The sequence below is a fragment of the Symphalangus syndactylus genome, chromosome 9 (genome assembly GCF_028878055.3).
Source record: "Symphalangus syndactylus isolate Jambi chromosome 9, NHGRI_mSymSyn1-v2.1_pri, whole genome shotgun sequence".
Classification (NCBI taxonomy): Eukaryota; Metazoa; Chordata; class Mammalia; order Primates; family Hylobatidae; genus Symphalangus; species Symphalangus syndactylus.
The window spans coordinates 47,359,259-47,374,644 of record NC_072431.2 but is presented as its reverse complement, the minus strand read 5'-3'; the positions used below and the strand labels follow the sequence as shown (position 1 = coordinate 47,374,644).

At 33.7% G+C, this 15,386-nt stretch overlaps 1 protein-coding gene across 13 annotated transcripts in view; it reads left to right on the top strand.

The window, feature by feature from the left end:
- Positions 1-15,386, top strand: part of GALNT13 (polypeptide N-acetylgalactosaminyltransferase 13) — a 613,915-nt gene that overhangs the window by 263,712 nt on the left and 334,817 nt on the right. For all 13 annotated transcript variants that reach the window (XR_010122466.1, XM_055292091.2, XM_063646025.1 and 10 more), the window contains exon 4: positions 15,195-15,363. Coding sequence is in view for 12 of the 13 variants with exons in the window: in XM_055292091.2 (XP_055148066.1) it covers positions 15,195-15,363 (169 nt within the window). In the remaining variant the exon portion in view is untranslated. The remainder of the gene's footprint in view (positions 1-15,194; positions 15,364-15,386) is intronic.

Genomic DNA, 15,386 nt, shown 5'->3' with positions numbered 1-15,386 from the left:
AGTTAATATATGGAACATTTTAGAACAGTGCCTAGCACAGGAGCACAGCATAAGTGTTACCTCTTTCGTTATTGTATATGTTGGATAGTAACACAATTGGCTATTGAAATTTTCTAGTGGTACTAGCGAGAAAGGATATCAGAGAAGAAAATGAAAACTTTTGGTAGGTGAAGTAGAGCTATGGAATATGTTAATATTTAGGCTAAGATGCAAGAAATAAAGGTAAAGGTTTTGTCAGTTTTCTTACTAGCATACTCCAAGAATCACAAATAGAAGCAGGCAAATAGTAGTCAACAAATACTTGTTGAATTGAATTGAATTAATCTTTCCCAAAACTTAATGTTCAGTTATATCTGAATAGTTATAATTAAATGTGTAATTTACATAAAAATAGAACTTGGAACTATTTACTGAAAGGCTACTGCAAACTTAAAAGGAAATTATGAATTAGATAATCTGCATGTACAAAAACGCAAAAAAAGTGGCCTGATAAGTCATTGGGATCTGACAGAGCAAAGAGAAGGTGACAATAAGTCATTCTCATTAGATGGGAAAAAATAGGAAGGGATGGAAAAACTCTAAGGAAAAAGATTTTTTGTCAATCTTTATGAATTAACTGTTAAACATGACGAAGTTTGGTTTCATCTTCCCTGTTTCCTTTTTGTGATGTGAATCACTAAAGGATGACCAGTAAGAATGGAGGTTGGTAAATAACTACAGGAAAACTACATTTTACAGCTCTGCTTTGGACCCCCACTCATAGCTTGCTTTAAAGTCCCAGGAAAACATCTTTTCATAAGAGTAGAATGCCTTCATTTAATGACCTCAGATTCTTTCTTACAAGGGATACAATCTACCTTCTGTAATACCTCAGCCTGGGGATCCATGACTGTTTTTCAGTGGGTGAATATCCATTCAGGAGGGAGAACATGAGGTCTGTTAATAGCCAAAATAATAGTAAGTTGCTACTATCATGTGGTTCTGTTTAGTTGGGTGTGGTTACTCAAGATACAAAGGCAATTTATTGCATCACTCTCCCTTCCCTGTTCTTTCATCAATCTACTTTTTCCCAAGACCACATAATTTTACTTTTTGAATTATCATAAATGATTGCTAAAATCATGGAGATGAATTTCCAAAACTGAATTGCAAGGTAAACTCAACTTTATTTTGTAACTAAAGGACAGCTGGAGTAAAAAAAAAAAAATACTGGCGCCAAAACAATTCTATATCAAAACATGTTTGTGCATTAGAAATAAATTAATGGGCCAGGCGCGTTTGCTCACGCTTGTAATCCCAGCACTTTGGGAGGCCGAGGCGGGCAGATCACGAGGTCAGGGGATGGAGACCATCCTGGCTAACATGGTGAAACTCCGTCTCTACTAAAAATATTAAAAATCAGCTGGGCGTGGTGGTGGGCGCCGGTAGTCCCAGCTACTCCGGAGGCTGAGGCAGGAGAATGGCGTGAACCCGGGAGGCGGAGCTTGCAGTGAGCCGAGATCGCGCCACTGCACTCCAGCCCGGACGACAGAGTAAGACGTAAGACTCCGTCTCCAAAAAAAAAAAAAAAAAGAAATAAATTAATGACTGGTAAATCCTCAATCTTGAGATTTTGTGATTTTCTAATTCTATAAGATGTACATGTATGTGGTTTTTGAAGAATGCAAGGTAATGTGGGCTTAACATGCAATGCATGTACCAATCCAGGTTGACTTTTTTTATTCACTTGGGGGTCTCCCATATGGGAGTGCATGAAATACCACAGTACATGGGAAAAAAGAGGCCAGAGTGAGGAAATAGAGATATGAGGCAAAACAACAATATCTGAGGGATAATGATAATGTTTTTATTATGCTGCAGTGGAATAAGAACCCATATTTGATCAATAAGCAATCTTAAAGGTCATTTCTAAAAGCATACTCAGCTGCGCTTTAAAAGATAATTTTTAATTGCTATTTTTACGTCTCTGGACTATAAAATTTAAAAAAGATTCAAATTATTTTAGTGATGCAAGGAGAAAATATTAAATAACTGAAAATATAACAATATAATGATATATATTAGAGTTTACCCTTCCCAGTAGCAAGAATAAAGAGCTACTAAGCATAAATTGCAATGGTACCTAATGGGTAGTATTAACCCATAATATAAATAAATATTAAAGCTGTTTTAAAAAGTGACCACTGATAGGTATTTCTGTAGAGATCTTAACTGATTTCTAGACATTGGAAGGCTATTGTGCCATAATAAACTACTTTTGTCTTGCTTGAATAAATTCACGCTAAACATTCCTCAGAAGGTTCATAGTTATCTTGAAAGTCACACATTATTGCAGAATCTTCAGAAGTAAATGAAAACCACATTGATTTTGTTTAAAGTAGCACAGGATTTAAACCAGCAGTGTTTATGTAAGGAAAATTAAGTACCTCCATAAGTAGTTGTGAAGAGGTGAAGAGGAAATATCAAATATTATAAAACAAAAAAAGGAGTATCAATAAAGAGATTTTAGACCTTCTAAAAATATAGGAAGAAGTTTGGGTGTGTGTGTGTGTGTGTGTGTGTGTATATATGGGTATATATGGTCATATATATAGTCATATATATATCCATATCCACCCACATGTGTGTGTGGATATGGATATATGTGTATATGTGCATATATGTATATGGATATATATATCCATATACACACACACAAACTTTTAGATTTGCATATATTTCTGCATACATATGCAGAAATATAAACCTGCATGCATATATGTATATACATAAATATATGATATGTTTATTATATATAATCAGGTAAAATTTTAAGGATTTTAAGATGAAACTATAAATAGGGCAAGTTTATTACTTATCCTTAGAGCACTCTGTTATTTCATATTGGTTTACTATTCTATAATGTAATCTTAACTTTTCTACATAAGTAAGTACACACAATATTCCCCTGACCTTATGATGTAACCAAAATTATTTTATTAAGGCAAGGCTTACATAAAAAAGGCCAAGGTATGTTTAACAATGTTCTATATAGGTCTGATGAGTTGTAAGAAAGAGTATGTTCATTTAAAGATGTACCTACTGGTAATTTAGCTTTGTGTTGATGTTTATAACAGCAATTAAGTTTTGGAACTAGCATATTTCTTTGGCATACTCAGTAAACACTTATTAAATAAGTGTTGACTTATTGCTTTGAATTTTTTAGTTCCTAGAATATTTAAATACTTGAAAAAAGATCAGGAATAGTGTATGACCAATTTCTTAATTTTTAATGGCATGCTTGCATTATTTAGTTAGCACATTCAATTTAATTATTTTGATTATTAAAGTAGGTTTTCATTTTTATAGTGTATTATTAGTATCCTGGTTCTTTTTATTAGTATTAACTAACAGAAAATGTCCAGAGGCAACGAAAAACACAAAACCCAGTGTAAATTAATAATGAACAGCAAGATTTATAATGACTGTGTGTAAATACAAAGATAAGCAGCTGGTTTATACAGATGGTCAATAAAATGTTGGAATGCCCAAAACATAAACATAAGGGGTGATGGTAGGAGGCAGGTAGTGATTAGATATGTGATCACTGAGGTTAGCTGTTAGTTTTGGTAGAACATTGAGCTTTCTTTTCTTCCACTAGAAATTTTCTTCATGAAAATAATTATCAAAATGCTCCGATTCAAATTACAATGCCTCTTACAGCATGTATACATCAGTTTATTTTGATAGCCTGAAATGGCTGCTAAAGCATCTGAAAAATATCTGATTTAAAAATCAAGTAATCATTTAGGTCATAAGACATTTAGGTCCATTATTTGACAGCTAAGTTGAATAATTGATATAATTTCATATTTCTGAATTTACTGGTAAAATATGTGGGCTTCCTCTCAGAATTACATCTAGTCATTCGGAAGTGCAAATCTTACAAATATTTATTAGCCTTATTTTATTTTTTTTTAGCATCATGGAGATCAGTGATATTTTAAACCTACCTCAAGCAATAGATTCTGATTAATATATAAAATTAAACAATCAAATTGTACTTTTAGGATTCCACTGTATGTGCCTCACCATCCTAAACTATCTTTTATAGTTTTTGTATCCCCGCCATCCCAATTACCACACACACCAGATTACATGCATAGATACAGTACCTTAGCAAACCATATTCTATGAAAACTGACAATGTGATTATCAGGAAAGAAAGCAAAGCATGCTGGTCATTTGAACTTTATCCCTATTTTGGCCCTCAGAAGTGTCATGCAGTAATTTTTTCTTCTTCTTGATATTGTGCCAGTAATAATAATCAGTAAGAAAGTCAACCCCATGCCCAGCATGAATAGGTGAGTACTAAAATAAAATAATACCTATATAACAATCAATGCAATGTAACAGCGAAATGTCTTGAGACATGTAAAAGTGCGTGTTATCATCACTTTACCTATAGCAATTTTCAAAGTAGGGGGTTTGCAACCCAGGAAATGTGGAAGATGCTTCATTGAAGTGGAAAAAATGAAACACTGTTTTGTTTTATTTTTATATCCTTATATATTATATATAATATGTAAAGGTACATATCATCTTTATATTTATCTTTATATTTTACCTTTTAATTTTCTGTTTTTGATTTAAAGTGACACCTATGTTAATTCCCAGAAAACATAATTTATTACAAATTCATACTCAAACATTTTTAATTGATTAATGAACATGGGGCCTGTTGTGAGAGGACTGTTAATGTACTCCTCCATGAGATCTCCTGATCATTAATTTTCCAATCATGTTCTTTGCAGTTCCCTTACCAGCTGGCGAACCTGTTAGCTACTGCTCACGGGTTAGTTGAGGTTCCTACCTCCAGCCATCTCTCCCTTCACACAGTGCTCGGTCAAATTTCCCCTCTAAATTTCTGCCTGATGGAAGGATTTCCTTTCACTCACTGACTTGCAGGACCATGCATCAGTAGGGTTATAAAGAAGCAACTGCTAGCAGTTGCTAGCATTATTGGTGAATTCTTATTTAATCTAAGCTTGCAATTTTTCTTCCTTTATTAACTGGTCATAAGGTACTCCCTATGAAATTATAGTTGTGGTTGAGAGAGCCAACCTCAGCAACCCCACAGAGAAGAACTATGGAACTAAATGCCTTGACCTCATTCATCTTCTGTCTCCTAATACTGCGTCATTGCCTTACCAACCAGGAGTCAAAGGGAAAGGGACCCTGGCTGGTATGGACATAGAGGTCAGCAACCCAGAGCACAGAGCTGGAGATGGTGCAGTCAGGCCTGTGGAGCCAAATAAATAGCATTCAGCACAACTGCCCTCAACAAAGTTTCACAGTCCAGCAGTAGATTTAATTTTATAACTTAAAATACTTTAGAGTATTTGAAGTGATCCATTTTTCTGTTCACACGTAGTCCAGTATTATTTTATTGATAATTCGTAATTGCAAATTTTGTGAAAGATATATATATTTTTTACTTCAAAAAAGGACTTGTTAGAGACTGCTAATACTTGCCTCATGTTTTCTGTGACTAAATTAATATTTGGAGCTCTGTTAGATATTTTATGAAGGTTTATAATAAATAAAATGTTACATCCAGAAATTATTTTAAAAATATATGTCCACTTCCTAACTAGATGTATAGTCAATGAATGCAATACTCTTTTCTTTATGACAAAAGTGAGTTTATTTTTCAGACATGATGAATCCAGATATGTGATGATATACTGCAGGCTGCTCAAAGCTTACTATTTTCTATCTGTGGAATAACTCATAATGAATATTGGATTATGTAAAGAGCTTCTATAAAATTGCTCTTGTTTTACTTAAGATGTCCTCTTCCAAAGGGCTTCTCAAAACATCCAGTAGCCAGATTGGTGCTTTTGTTTCCAAAGAATTCATGGTTATTTCAAAAAAAATTTTTTTTGGCAAAATGGGAAGAATGGGGAAGATAAGGATATTTCCTGTATAAAGCTGAAACAAAGGCTATTACTGGAGCCATTGCAAGATAAGGGCCTTTTAAATACTTTTTATTGAGGAAGCTCATTCTTAATGAATAAGAAAATAATTTCATATTTCAGCATAATTTTATTACCTTAGTGAACACTTTAAAAGTTGGGTCAATGGTTTCCAGGAAACATTTGTGACTGTAACATGTGCCAAACAACCTCTTATTGTATATAAGAAGAGTATGAGCTTAATGTGTATTAGTAGAATATATTATAAGGATGATTGTGAAGGGAGTGGTAAACATTTTTATAGTAATATAGGAGTGTGCTTTTCCCCAAAAAGGAAACAAGGACCTTGCTAGTTGTTTTTTCTCAGCTACTAAGTATTTTCCTTATCTGTAAATTGTAATGAATTTCCTGTGAGGAACTTATATCCTAGAACAAATCGTATTTCTTTATAGGTTCTCCTCTCCCCGCTTCTCATCTTATGTCCATTAAGAAACTGTCTTTCTATGGAACTCTGATCCTTTCTTTTTCATACTCCTACATATACTGACTCCACTTTGTACCTGTCACTATAAAAGCCAGGTTATATTCATTTTCACTGAAACCAGATTTTTCGTTAATACGTAGCTAAAATTACCCTAGTGGGTATATTAGTCAGGGTTCTTTAGAGGGACAGCATTAATAGGATAGATGCGTATATAAAAAGGGAGTTTATTAAGGAATATTGACTCATATGATCAGAAGGTGAAGTCCCACAATAGGCTGTCTGCAAGCTGAGGAGCGAGGAAGCCAGTCCGAGTCCCAAAACCTCAAAAGTAGGGAAGCCAACAGTGCAGCCTTCAGACTGTGGCCAAAGGCCGGAGAGCCTCTTGCAAACCACTGATGTAAGTCCAAGAGCCCAAAAGCTGAAGAGCTTGGAGTACCATGTTCGAGGGCAGAAAGCATCCAGTACAGGAGAAAGATGAAGACTGGAAGACTCAGCCAGTATAGTCCTTCCACATTTCTCTGCCTGCTTTTACCTAACCACGCTGGCAGCTGATTAAATTGTGCCCACCCAGATTGAGGGTGGGTCTGCCTTTCCCAGTCCACTGATTCAAAAGTTAATCTCCTTTGGCCACACCCTCACAGACACACCCAGGAACAATAATTTGCATCCTTCATCCAAACAAATCAAGTTGACACTCAATATTACCCATCATAGTAGGTAATGTATTGATTTAGAAAATATAGATAATGCAAAAGAAAGATGTAAAAGGCCCTTTAAATGAACCACTGCTAATCTTCATTGCTGACATATGCATATACTTCATTTAACTTTTGTTTTTCCAAAAATAGGCTTATTTTATAACGTTGTTTTATAGTCCTTTTTTTCACTTAGTACAACATGAACATCTCCCACATCATTAAATATTCTTCTATGCGTCATTGTAATCACTGCATAGTTTTCTTATATGAATGCAACACAATTTATACAGTACTGTATGTAAGATATTTGTGGGGGTGATGATATATACACTTATAATGGGATCCATGCACAAACACGCATGCATACACAAGCTACTTTAATCATGTATGCAGGGCTGGGCGCAGTAGCTCATGCCTGTAATCCCAGCACTTTGGGAGGCTGAGGCGGGTGGGTCACCTGAGGTCAGGAGTTCAAGTCCAAGCTGGCCAACGTGGTGAAACCCCGTCTCTACTAAAAATAAAAAATGAATAAAAAAATATTAGCTGGGCATGCTTGCACATGCCTGTAATCCCAGCTACTTGGGAGACTAAGGCAGGAGAATTGCTTGAACCAGGGAGGCAGAGGTTGCAGTGGGCCAAGATCACGCCATTGCACTCCAGCCTGAGTGACAGAGCAAGACTGTCTCAAAAAAAAAAAAAAATCATGTATGCAGGTAAATCTTTGGACAAATCTATATATGTTTTAGAATATATTTTTAAAAGGAATTTCTGAGTCATAAGTTACAAGTTATGATTCATTTGCTTGTATAGAATAGTATGGGAAGGTGTAATGTGGGCATCCACTGTAGTGCCTGTTGGCTTTGGCATATAACCTTCCATCTAAACTAAATGGTGAAATTATTTAAATGTCTTATTTAGGAAGAGATTGTGAGCAGGAAAGGCAGAATAAGTGATCAGTGATTGTGCAGCAAATAGCTGACAATATTTAATAAGCCCCAGTTTGTGTTGAGGTATTGTTGAGGCTCCTTTGTAGTAGTTATACAAAATATTATTTTTATTAAAAGTTACTATTGGGGCATTGAAATAAATTAATCATGGACTTTTAAAATTTAAATGATGATTTGTTAAATCTCTACTTATGATCTAATTTGTGATCTAATTAAACCCATTAAGACCATAGTCTCCACACATTTTCATTGTGAGTTGCTATGATTAAAGATTTTGGAGCTTGTATTAACACATATCAATTTATTTATAATGTCTATACATATAGTAATCTCAACTCAATTCATCTAACTTTTTTTCAGTAACATAACAGACCATTTTATATATATCTGAGATGGGGAAAACCCACGTTAAAAACCTGTATTCTAATTACTTTTTCATCAGTCTTTTGATAATAGAACTAGATTGTCTACAAATTGCCTTCTACTTTAAAAAAATTATTCACTGATTGAATGGACAGTGGCAAGTACTGGGATGAGCCATAATTAATGCAAAATGCTTTGGTGAGGCTCATAGACTAAATGAAGGAATGAAATAATTATATTAATAAAAATAACACTGACAAGTATAACAAATAGACCCAAAATTCTAATGGTTTAGCAAAATACAGTTCTTTTGTTTTGTTTTTCATGTAAATTTTACAATGGATATTTCTCATGAGCAAATGGCTCTCTTCTAAGCAGTGATTCAGACATCTAGGTTACTCCTGGTAGTGTCGACTGCTGTTTTCCACACCTGGCTTCCAAAGTTGTTACAGCAGGGGAAAGTACATGGAGAACCACACTTGGGAAGTTTTTATGAGCCTGGCCTTGAATTGACACATATCATTTCTATTCTCAGTTAAGGACCACACGTAACTGCAGGGCAGGCTGGAAAATGTTACATAGCTATGTGTCCAAGAGGAACAACAACTACATTAGTTCAATAGTTAGAATCTCTGTGATAACATGCAAAAAATGGAATTGCAACATTATGAAAAGTATAATGGAATAATGTAAAAGAGCTATAAAATTATAAAAGAGAGTTATCTTACCTGAAAGTTGAAATTGGTCTTCAGAGATGAACAGGGATTATTTGAGTGATCAGAGGTTGAAGGAACTTTCTGGCAAAAGAAATATACAGGAAGTCAAAGAGATGAGAAAAGGAATAATTCTAATACAGCATGGTTAATTTTCAATTCACCCATTAAATTTCCACTACTTTTTCAAAAGGTATTTTCAGGCAAATTTACAAAGATGTATACATAAGGAAGAATATTAATTTCATTGCTGTTTATAATAGAGGTGATTGAAAACAACATACATATTCAAAGAAAAAGCATTGGTTAAATAAATGATGGTATATCCAAACTTTGGAATATTTTGCAGCCATTAGAAAATAAGTGTGGATTCACATATTTATTTGGAAAGGTTTCCACAAATGTTTTTTAAATGATAAAAATTAGCGTGTACAGGCTGCGCGTGGTGGCTCACGCCTGTAATCCCGGCAGTCTGGGAGGCCAAGGCGGAAAGATCACCTAAGGTCAGGAGTTCGAGACCAGCCTGGCCAACATGGTGAAACCCAGTGTCTACTAAAAATACAAAAATTAGCTGGGCATGGTGGCGGGCACCTGTAATTCCAGCTACTGAAGAGGCTGAGGCACAAGAATCACTTGAACCCAGGAGGTGGAGGTTGCAGTGAGCTGAGATCGCACCACTGCACTCCAGCCTGGGTAACAGAGGGAGACTCTGTCTCAAAAAACAAACAACAAATTGGCATGTACAATAATGTTGAATGAAATTATAAAATTCGGCATGTGTGAATGGTCCTATTTTAAATACATATGTATGTTTATGTACAGATTATTGCTGACTGTTCATTCAAACAGTAGTTTAATTGATTTTTCACTGTTTTTCTATAGTGGCTTTCTCCTTTGCTTTCTTCCTTCCTGCCTGCCTGCCTTCCTGCCTACCTTCATTCTTGTAAATGAGCATGCATTATTTTTATCATAAAAATAATATATTTTGAGTAAAAAAAAAAATGTTGGTGATCAGGGTTCTCTTGTTTCTGTGGATAATCTCTCTTAGCTAGCTGTTGTAAAATGCTACCTTATTGATTATCTAATAGATGACACCCTTCTGAGAAATAGTAGCTAATATACGCTAGACTTGATGCAGCCGGGGCTTGCTATTTGCAACTTTCTACATAAAAAATGAAAAACAAATCTTATTGTCAGATGTCTCAGATTTATAAAAGTTGTATATAGTTTATTTTCAAAGGGATGCTAAATGAATTGCTACTTGTCATACATTAAATAGAATAAATTTAGTTGTTTAATTTATAGGTTAACTATCATATTGACATGTAAATTCTATTTTTGTTTCTAAGAGAAATGGGCCAAAGCAAGTATATACTGAATCCCCTTATTTTGTTAAGAATTAACCCTGAGCCACGTGTGCCGGTGGGTTCTTGTAGTGTCAGCTTTTCAAGGAGGCTAAGGAGGGAGGATCCCTTGAGCCCAGAAGTTCAAGGTCGTAGTGAGCTGTGACCATGAAACTACACTTCAGTCTAGGTAACATAGAGAAATCCCCACCTCTTTTAAGACAATGAAAAAAGCAATTACTCAAATAATTATCCTTGATAAACTAGAGCCTTTGGACTGGCAAAAGAGCACGATCTGGGTAATGGTGAGTGGAGGGTAAAGCGGTTTTTGTGGTGGAGGGCTGGTGGAAAAACCAGTATGGTTTTCTTATCTTCTGAGTCGTCTATAAACAGATGATTGATTGACAAGAGCAAAAGCATTGTTTTAGGGAAATTGATTTATTGGTAGCAGAGTATGAATATTCAAATATGAGAAGGACTAAAAGTCAGTGTTTTTAAATTATTACAATTGTAAAATTGGAAGTAATGAAAGTGAAAGATCTACAATGCCAATGAAAAGAAAGATTTTAAAGGAAAATATACAGAAATTAACAACTGAGTAGATCTGAGAATAGAAATACAATTTGAAAGTTTTTTCTGACAAACAAGGCATATGAGATATTATTTAGATTTTTATTCAGTGTTATGCTTGTACCATTATTCATCACATATTACTATGTTCTCTAACAGAATAAAATCATTACTTTAAAATCAATCAACTTGAAATGTTTTTTGTTGTTTGTTTTTGCTTCAAGCTTTTTCCTAGATATAGACTAGTTCTTTTCTCTTTTTTCAAAGAGATACTGCTCATTAATAAAGGGGTAATTCTGCAAATAAGAAAATGTTCACAATGTAATATACATAAGCAAATAATGCAATTGATAAATAGTGTTCTTTTTGGTAGATCTATCAGTTGGTTTGTTTATAATATGATCATCTTCTTTATCACTGGGAATTCTAAGATTAAAATAAACGTAAATTAAATTTTTAAAGTAGGTTCTGTGTTAAAGAAAATGAAAGGTATAAAATGATTCTGGTTTATCATATTTCTAAAAGCTTTATAGTGTCATTTTGAGTCAAATTAATTATTTTTTAAATAATTTCGCTATATAATTAGGAAGAAAATAGCTCATAGCATAATAAATTAATCTCTTTTTGAGATCTACACCAGCTTTGGCATTTGAACATTTCATCCATATTCAAATAAACAATAAAAAAAACACACTGTAGATTTACTTGCCTTCTGCATTACATTTGCCTGTTAGAGTAGATAAGTAGTACACATATTTAAATGGCAAGTTTTTTTTTTCCTTTGACTATGGGGAATCATGATATTTTGTGAGTACATGAGTTTTTGTGTGTGTGTGCTATGTAAAGGAAATCAACAGGTGAGAAAAATGTATAGAAATTGATATTTAAAGGTGCTTAAGATCAGCGATAAGTCACAAAACCCCACTGCTTATTCTTTTCCATTTGTTATTTATGCTATTTGAAGAATTAGAAAAGTGTTTTCTTCTGGTAAGATGCCTTCCTCCAGGTAAAAGCCAGAAAAGGTAAAAGGCTGGTTCCCCACTATAATTACTTAGCATTCTTTTTGCTTGAGCAAAGTGAAAAACACCAATAGGTCTGCTTACACACAGGAAACACACACACACACACACACATGCACACACACACACATTTTTAAAATGTCAAATATATATTCATTAGAAACTGTTACAGAAAAATGTATTTAACTCTGGGGAGAAGACACTTAACCTGATATTCTTTTAAGTTGTTACCCATTCTCCACTAAGAAACTGAGAATAATTAGGAGAATGACTACATGTTTTTGCAAGTAGTCCTAGATATACGGACACTGTTTATGACCGTTTTAATTTTATTGATTATGATACCAAAACATGGCACAATTACTCCTGCTACCACTGACAAAACTATAACTTACATAATGTGAAAATAAAACTGTCATGCCTTTGAATATATTGCAAATATCAAATACTTCTGTGTGCTTTAAATTGACCTTCATAGCTTAAGATGTTAGAGTTGAGCCCATGTCTTTTCCACAGAGCGAAATTTTAATCCTATCTGCTTCCTAGTCTTGGAAGCATTGTGTTGATTATGGTGACTTTCTCTGCAGCATGTCTTTTTATCAGTTTACAGATGGTGAAAGGGATCAGAACATGCACCCCCAAATACGCCACTTTGTCATATGGGTTATTTTAAGCTACAGGCTCTTTATTAAGAAAGAGCACATGCAGGAAGCTGTTTCTGATCTCCCCGTTTCACCTAAAAGAAGGTCACAAAGTTTCCCATGATACAAATCCCCCCACCCCTTCCCACTGTATTAGAAAGCAAAAATTGTTCTCATCACCAGAAGTTAGGAGTCAACACTGGAATGGACTTATGCAAACAAGCTTACTAAAGTGACCCTAATCTCCTCATAGTTTTCCCCATATATTTCCTAGTTACTGACCCACAATTTACTGCCCCTAGCTCCCTACCTAAATCTCCTTTGTATTATCGCTTACTGACAATTTATTATTCTTTGTTTAAAATGATATATAAGCTTTTGGGCCTAAAAGATTCTTTGACCTTCATTTTCCTTCTGAAGACTCCTGTGTACACATAAAAATACATTTGTGTGCTCTTCTCCTATTAATCTGTATTATGCCAGTTTAATTCTTAGATCACCACAGAATGTAAGAGGATAAAGAAGGTTTTGTTCCCCTACAAAGATATTGTAAACAACTGTAAACAGGGAATTGCTTTCTTAATTTCCAAAAATTATTTTTTTAAATGTACCCCAAATTATTTAACCATTCAAAGGAATCACAAATTTTCAAAATGTTAAGAATCAGAATATTTTTATACCAGGGAAAAATTATCTCTTTTTTATGGAATTAAAGTTACAGTCCAAAATAAGTTAAAAAAAAAAAACCTAAACTGAATATTTATGGTTAATAGGAGTTCCCATGTCACCTGTTTGTGTTCTTATTTCAGAATCAGAAAGACTCACAATCTTAGAAATGAAAGATACCTTAATGTCATTGTCTCACCAACATCACAAATTCATCCAAAGCCAAATCCAATAACGTCATCTGAGTTTAGGGATATTACATATACTAACACCTAAAGAAAATTATTTTTATTGGAATTTTATTTCTTAAATTTAGAAAAATATACCTTTTCATAAAATTTATGCCATTATTTCTATTTTTGCTTTTTAAAGTGAATGATAATCTTTGTAAACTTTATTTCGATGACAACTTTTTAAATAGTTAGAAATTGAATACATATTTTTTTCTATATTCAGTGTTTCCAGTTCTATTTTTATATATGTGAGAGGATTTCAAGGCCAATCACTTTTTTTTACCCATACCTAAAGGTCCTTAGAGATGCCTATTCTCTTATATAGTTTGACTCATGCCATTACAAAGTCATCAACGGGATGGTCAACTGTGTATTCATACTAATAATACCAATTTTGTTGTTTTGTGACTATGATGGTCAACTCAGAGCAAAATTTGCTGGATGTGTTCTATCCTAGTTTTTACCATATTCATACATTATTTTAGAATTTATGTTTTTAATGAAATGTTCTAACTTAAAAATTATTTTTATATGCACTATAGTCCTTATTTCTTTTCAGAATTTCAAGGTATGCTGTGCATAAATATGTGCCTTTTAATTTATATGGAAATTAAACTCAGTAAGATTAATGTGTTAGGGACTATAATATAGCAAAACATTGGAGGAGTCAAGACCAGAACCACATTCCTTTCACTTTAACCTAATTTGATATCACTGTGAAGAGTAACTTCAGGATACATTTGGGCCAACTGGCACTTTGTCTTATTACTATATATTAGCATGCATACAGGTATGTGTAGGCAACACACACACACACACACACACATGCACGCACACACACACACACCTTGAAACATATACTTTAGATCTAGAAGGGACTTTAGTGTAGTGATAACTTGGAAGTGGCGAGAAAATTAGCCTATATATCAAATCCTGCATTCTCTTCATGAATATTCAAGCCCAGAATATTATTGTGAAGTTTCAATTATAGAGCACATAGTATCCAAATTCAACTTGACATTTGAAGTTATGTGTCACCACTATGAAGCTTCCTTTGACACAATCCAAAATGTTTTGACAAAGGAATTAAATTATTATGGGATTAAGCCTTATTAGTTTTGTTTGCCTTTATAAAGATGTAATGGCAGTAGATATGTGAAATATCAAAACATTTAATTGGATGTGAAAATAAATTAATCTTAGTATTCTTTAAAGTTCTTTTATTTTGCATTATTTTGTCTGCCTAGTGTTCAACTTCATTTTTCTCTAATAAGTGTATTAAATGTATGACAGAAGTTTTAAGATTTGGTATTTTGTACTGTTTAGAATTATTGTCTTAATGTTTAGTCATCATATAATTTACCTAAACTTGGAAGATAATATGCAGAATTGATGTTTTTCTTTAGCAGAGTGTGTGGTTTATAATCAGTAAAATCTTGATCATTATAAAACCTGTATGTAAATAATATGCTTCAGAATCTAATTAGATACACAAGTTTATTTATTCAGTTCATTATCTGTGTGTTTCTATGTATGTCTGTATTTCTGTATGTCTTACAGCTGTTATTTCAAGAAACCCAGAAGGGCCAGGAGAAATGGGAAAAGCTGTGTTGATTCCTAAAGATGACCAGGAGAAAATGAAAGAGCTGTTTAAAATCAATCAGTTTAACCTTATGGCCAGTGATTTGATTGCCCTTAATAGAAGTCTGCCAGATGTAAGATTAGAAGGGTAAGTTTACATTTGTTATATAA